Raw genomic sequence first — 6,971 nt, 5'->3', positions numbered from 1 at the left:
TGAAAAGGTATTGACATACACAAACCTTACCAAAGTCTGTGATGCGTATGGATTAAACAAGTGAAGTGAATGGACAAAAATCTTAAAATGTTTAAAGTTACCTATTTTCACAGCCATTTCCAATGTCTATGAGATGAAAAACACAAATGAAAAACAACTACTCGATCTCTCTCCTAGAAACAGCAGTTGATTATGAAAGCTGTAATACAATACTTACAACAGTCATGGATCAAAATCGATATATATTTATATATAATTAGAGCCAACTAACATGGAGAGAGACTCAAAACCCGTATAACGGCTCCTAAGACTGCAACGGCTCACTCGAATTGATGTCGGTCACCGTTTCGTCTGCGGGAACTGGGAGATGATTTTGATCGTCTTGAAGTGGCTGTGTCTCTGTTTTCTTCTTCTCCTTCAGAATCACCTGCCTTGGCATGACCTCTAACAAAAAGCTCCCTCCATTCCATACGGCAGCCGAAACCTTTAGCAGCTGGAAAACCACATGCAACCTATAGGACAAGAAGATCGGAACAGCCAATGCCATCGTCAACACTGTAAATATGCCTTGGAATAAAATGTACATGAACAGACGATTCTGATCTCCAAGCAAACCACTTAATCTCCACCATACATTGTTTGTTTTCTGTGCTCTTTTAGACAGTTCCCTGAGAAACCACAAAAAGATAGTGTTTGTTTGAGTCAACAGAAACACAAAAGCTTATGCTCCCATTGCAATTGATTTTTAGTCACATAGGGAAAACCTGTAGGAAGTCATGACTTCGGGATCTCGTAAGAACCTCTGACGACGCAACACGTTGACAATCAGAAAGTAAAGAATCTGCCAGAGAGTGTAAGCAACCAAGGGAACTAGAAAAAGCCATGTCCATAAGTATGACTTGTCCTCTACATAGGGCCATGAAGCCCTGCGGGAAGTTCCTTCGGGATGCATGGCTTCAAATGTGGCCTCGTTCCACCATCGAATGGTGAAGAAAACCAAACCTGGAAGAGCAACATCAAGCATATCATTAAGTTGTAGCATAAGGCAATAGAAATGTTAACGTGCCAGTTCATGGGTCAAGTACAGCATCTTAATTCAACCAAAAACAGAAATGTTATCTAACAAGGGCCAAATTATTAAATGGTTAATGGAACTACAAACAGAGCATAATCTCTGTTAGCCGAGACGATGATTTTGATATTGAAACATTCATGCTATAAGTGGATCCTTCTCAGCATTGGAAACATAACTTCTAACTATCGAGTACCTAGGCCTAGTAGGCTCAATTATTGCATAACTTGTGAAGATATGTTTCAAATATCTGGAAATAATTCTCTCGCAAGATGAAGGATTGCCACAAATTGAAGTTCAAGAAATTAATCATGAACGTATATTACATTTGGTCTCATCAATTGAGAAATAAAATTTCCAAATGCTGAGAGAAGCAGGGGCATATGTCAGAGTGAGTAAAAAGATAGACGACTCAGACTGAACAGAGCTTTGAAGACTGACATAATTATTTTCATTGGATCTGTGGAATTTCACAAGGAATTTCTTCAGTTATCAAAAGGATCCCTTTAATTAGTTTTTCTTTACAGACGACTTTTACTGGAAATGTTAATATAAAAGAAGAACATACTCACCAGGAATTAGATGTATAAGAACACTAACTATTTTGTCAAAAGAACTAAAAACCAAGCTACAACGCCAAACTATGATCGCCCATGCTAATGGTCCCTACAGCAATAGTTAGAATGTCAAAATGGAGGTAAGTGAAATAAATTTCCAGTCAGATTACGGAACAGTGCAATACTAACCTCTGCAAATGAGAAGCAAATCATGAAAAGTTTTTCATTTTTTGGATACAGAAGAAGGTCGACGATGAAAATCGTGTTCGCATAATAGCAAAAATCCTGAGTCAGGAATGTAAATATGTAAGCTCCTTAGCATGAAAAGCTTCTTGATGAAATACAATAAAAATGATAGCAGCAAGCATATGTACTTTAGGTAAGTTGAAAACTTATCAAAAGGGGTGTGATCAAAAGAAACCTCCCATCAGAAGCAAAAAGCCAAAGGAAGAGTTCCAATTGATATTTATCTATTAGCAAACAGTATAAACTAGAGATTTGAACTTGACCAACTCCAATTCACAGACCCAACCACAGAGGCCTACTTCCTCATATATCCACCAAACCTGCTGCTGAAGCCTAGAATTAGTTTACCCGAATCACATTTGAACTCTCTAATGTACCAAAATTTTAAATATCTCCTTCCATCCTTACACGTTTCAAGTCGATATTTTCTGGATGGATGTTATAACTGTCTGAATCAGGCACATGTACGAAAGCCAACGAAATGATTCACCTCTTTCAATTTTGCTGGGAACCCAAGGTTCTTAAAATTATCTGAAGTCTCAACTAGAGCACGATTTCATATTGTATGAAAAGAACGTTTGCAACTGCAAGGGAAATGAAAAAACAACAAAAGATGCAACGCTTACCAAGAGGTAGTAGTGCCATTTCTTGAACCGATAGTATATCCACCGAAGAGGAACAAAGGTGACATAAAATAAACAATATACATATGGAATATCCTGAGGTCCTGATCAGAAAAACAGCCAAAAAAGAAAAATCAATTCATTGCAAGAGGTAAAAGCATCGCAATCCATTGATTCAGATCATTTAACTCACTCGCTCCTAAGAGGAAGCAGAATCCTCCGAAACCAAGAACACCGAGCAGGTGCGTAACCTAAATAAGTGGAAAAAAACGCGTCGCAAACTCAGATTCTAAATACAACAAAATCAAAACGATAAGACATGAATCATTCTCGCGATGGCGGTAAAGCGAAATTCAACAACATCAAATCAGTCCTATCGACTCGATTCGGCACTACAGTGAAGAGGCAAACCTTGTTAATGAATCTTTCGTGTTCTTCGGCCTGCTTAGCGATCTTAACCGCCTGTTTTGATAGAATCTCCTTCGTCTGAACGGCTTGTTTCGATAACATCTCTTTCGTTTGCGCCATTTTCTGCGAATCGGATCAACAGCATCAACAAATTGCAAAAACTAGAGGCAAAGACAAAAGGATGAAATCAAAACAAAACAAAACAAAACAAAACACACCTTAGTTCGGTCCCTCAGCGTTTGCTTGACCTGTTGATACGAGTCTCCATCAATATCCTCCACGTAATCTTCATTCTGCGCCATTTTTGCTACCATACAACACGGATTTCAGAAAGAAAGAATCGAAAATATGAATTTACAGAACGGAATTTTGAAGGAATGCAAAGAGGAAGAAGGTCGGCTCTCGATTGCCGTCGAAACTATTTTGCTTTCAGATTTCAAATGATGCAAAAACCAATAGGAAAAACTACTTTGACAAAGATTTGTTCTTCGTGTAATTTTCTTAAAAACTAAGATCGTTGAAGTTTAAAAGATTATGTATACATTGCGTTACAGAATCAAAGAACTCGTGAATTTCTTTTTCCACATTTCTAGAAGATACGAATTAATTTGGAAGCATGAAAATTAAAATCAAAAGCATGGGACTCCAAGATGGTTCTACACAAAATTTATCCTACCATCATGAACTTCTGTCTTCCGACATTGCTAAAATCCGAAAATTTAGTTGGTGTTTTGTTATCACCGTTTCGTTTTTTAATTTTTAAAAACTAAGCATATTTTTTTATTTTCTATAATGATGTATATCTTTTCTTTAACTACAATCATTAAATTCTTAATCAAATATAAAAATAAAAATAAAATTTTGAAAACTATTTCTTTTAGTTTTCAAAATTTGAGTAGCTTTCGAAATTTGGCTTAATAATTTTTTAAACCATTAGTAAAACATAGATTATAAAGGAAGAAACTTAGAGATAGAAGTAATGTCTATAGATTTAATGTTAAAAACAAAAACCAAAATCAGGATCTTGTTTGATAATAATTTTGTTTTTGAAAATTAAGTTTATTAACACTACTTGCACTTCTAATTTTTTTCATTTGTTATCTACTTTTCACCAATAGTTTAAAAAATAACCAAATTTTGAGAATTACAAAAAATAGTTTTCAAAAGGTTGTTTTTGTTTTTGAAATTTAGTTAACAATTCAATCGTTGTACTTAAGAAAGATGTAAATCATTCTAAAAAATGTGAATGAAATAGACTCAATTTTTAAAAACAAAAACATAAAACTAAATGGTTACTAAACGGAGCCCAAATGATTACCAAACGAGGCCAATATATTTTGTTTTTGTTTTTTGAAAACTAAGCCTATAAACACTACTTCTTCCAAATTTCTTCTTTTGTTATCTATTTTTTACCAATGATTTAAAAAAATCAAGCCATATATTAAAAATTTTAAAAAAAACTTTTAAAGTTGTGTTTGTTTTTGGAATTTAGCTAAAAATTTAACCATCACTTGAGAAAGCGGCAAATCATTATTAGAAATGAAGAGGAAATAAGCATAATTTTTAAAAACTCCAAACAAAAAACGAAATAGTTACCAAATAGGGCATTAACCTGTATTTTTAATAAATATTAAATCGAGTCCCAAGACTAATCCTCCGTTTAGATTGAGAAAGTTTAAGAAATGATTTAAAATTTTTAAATTTAAAATTCAAAAATTGGTTTTAAATAAATTATTTTATTTGAAATGAGGAAGATCTGAAATGAATATATTTATTTATTTTTATATGATGACTAAAAAATAAAATAAAATTAAGATTTTACTAATATAGTCTCTCAAGTATGACATATTAATTGAAAATTAAAGTATGACAAGATTAAATTAAAAATTTACCACTTTAACATAATACATTTCTTCTTTCTTCTTCATTTTGCAGCGGCTTGATTTGCAAAAAAAAGAAAAAAAAAAGTACTTTTTATGCGTTCCCTTATTTCTCTTCTGCATTCTTATTCTTCCGCTTCTTCTTCTTCTCCTGTTTCTTGTTGGTTCTTGGTTCTGCATGTCGTCTTTTCTTCTTTTTCTTCGTTGTCGTCTATTACTGACATTGACATTTTGGTATATTTATAAATAAATTAGCTCATTTTTCTATTTTAAAAAAATAATTAATTATTTTAAATTAACTAATAGACATTAATATCAAAATTTGAAATAAGTATTTAATGAAAAATCAAAAGTGTAGATCAAAGATGGAATTGAAGCAAAATTCAAATCTCAATCTTTAAAAATTTAGGGATTAAATCGAGATTAAAATCAAAACTTTAAAAAAAATCTAACAATTTTAAACAAATTTGATCCAAAATTTAAGAATTTTTTTCTTATTTTTTAATTTTTAATTTTTTGGTCTCCAACAAAATATTTAAGAACAAAAGTAACATAATTTTGATGTTATGTTTCACAGAATGAGCACTAAGTGCTGCACATGCCTCCTGATTCGTTAATAATTATGCGTTGTGTATACGTGTCAGTTTTAGATACAAATGTCGTTTTGCAATCTTTCGTGCACTCATTTCCTGCCACGTATTTCCTACGTGGCTGTACATGAAATAGAGTGTCGTTTAGTTTTTTTAACCTCTGCTTCATTTTCTTTTACCGAGGTAAATGATTTTATTTCCTTTGTAGACTGTGGTGTGACTCTTTGATCCGTTTGTTTCATGTATATTATCGGTTAGTTTAATTAGTTAAATAATATTTAATGATAAGAAATCTACTTTTATTTACCAATAATTTTGGTGTTTTGAAGTATTTATTGCGTAGAGTTAAGAACAATAATTTCAACGAAATTTGAAACACTCAAATTGGAGTTCAAATGAAGAATATATAGTCAAAACAAACTTAACCATAAAATTTCGAGTTGATGACGACACAGATTCTATTCGTCAAAGTAGACCAATTAAAAGTGACACTTGGAGCAATAGAGGAATGACACATGTTAACTTTTGATTTTTGGATTGGTTTTTAAAAAAATGAATTTAATATTATTTTATGTTTGTATTTAACGACGGTGAACATTTACTTTTTGTTGGGTTTTAAAAGAAATGATTTTAAAAGATGTATATTGGTATATTAATTTCTTTTGTTTGTGTCTAACGGCTAGTTGAGTTTAAATCTGCAATGACCCAAATTGAATTTAGTTTTCTCCTACTTCCCTCTTTATTTAAACTCATATTCTTCTCCAAATTTTCAACAACAATTTCACATCTTTTTATAAACCCATGATTCATTGGGCCTCCATTGTTGCTTTCTCAAAGCTTCAATTTTCTTCTTCTTCATCTTATTCTTAAAAGAGATTTATGTATGGTGGGGATTGATTTGTTATGAGCTTAAAATTTGTAAATCCGATCTTTTAAAGAGCTTCTCAAGTGTGCTTTAATTTTTTCAAACATTTTGTAAGGATTACTGTAGATCCCAAACAAGAGCGGTTGTAACGGTTTGATCCTAATCCGTGGAAAGGATTGAGTTTGCTCTTGAACTCACAAAAAAATGGTGTAGCGGTTGGGTTCTAATATGTTGGAAGAGTCAGTGAGATCCTTATTCAAAATCCCAAGAACCGCTTAGGAAAGTGGATGTAGGTCGAATTTGACCAAACCACTATAAAAATCTCTAGTGTTAATTTCTCTAACCCTATACCACTTTAATTTTACAATTAATTTGTTGTTATAGTTTATTGTATGAAGTTAATTGCAATATTTGTTTCTTAAATTAATTACTTAATGTTTATTATGTTGGTTGAATTGATATTTACATATCTCATACCAATCATTTTGTTAAAAATTGGGTGCTTAAAAGTGTTAGTTTTAATTACTAGCTATTTGGGGTTGTATTTATTTGTATGAGTTTATTGTTTAAATTACTTGTTAGCAAAAAGTTTTTTAATTTGTTTAATTGAGCCCACATTAGTAAAAGGTTTTCATTAGTTGAAATTAACCCTATTCACCCCTCTAGCATTGCCACACTGATCCTACATTGGTATAAGAGCAAGGAGCTTCTACGTGAATTATTTTTCAAG

At 32.1% G+C, this 6,971-nt stretch overlaps 1 protein-coding gene across 2 annotated transcripts; it reads right to left on the bottom strand.

Annotated features, from left to right (window-relative positions):
* LOC120072258 (glycerophosphocholine acyltransferase 1) lies at nt 1-3,648 on the bottom strand. Of its 2 annotated transcripts, XM_039024685.1 has the most exons (9): nt 3,583-3,648; nt 3,125-3,213; nt 2,910-3,029; nt 2,692-2,749; nt 2,502-2,602; nt 1,819-1,914; nt 1,645-1,738; nt 765-1,002; nt 1-668 (listed from the first exon to the last, which is right to left on the bottom strand). In XM_039024685.1, exons 2-9 carry the CDS (start codon nt 3,206-3,208, stop codon nt 305-307), a joined length of 1,155 nt encoding a protein of 384 aa, XP_038880613.1. In that variant the 5' UTR covers nt 3,209-3,213; nt 3,583-3,648; the 3' UTR covers nt 1-304. The 2 variants fall into 2 exon arrangements, with proteins under 2 accessions (XP_038880613.1, XP_038880612.1); XM_039024684.1 differs by lacking the exon at nt 3,583-3,648 and having other exon boundaries at nt 3,125-3,569.
* Between the last annotated feature and the right edge of the window lie 3,323 nt (nt 3,649-6,971).

Source organism: Benincasa hispida, chromosome 2 (genome assembly GCF_009727055.1).
Source record: "Benincasa hispida cultivar B227 chromosome 2, ASM972705v1, whole genome shotgun sequence".
Taxonomy (NCBI): Eukaryota; Viridiplantae; Streptophyta; class Magnoliopsida; order Cucurbitales; family Cucurbitaceae; genus Benincasa; species Benincasa hispida.
This window is presented reverse-complemented; position numbering and strand designations above follow the sequence as displayed.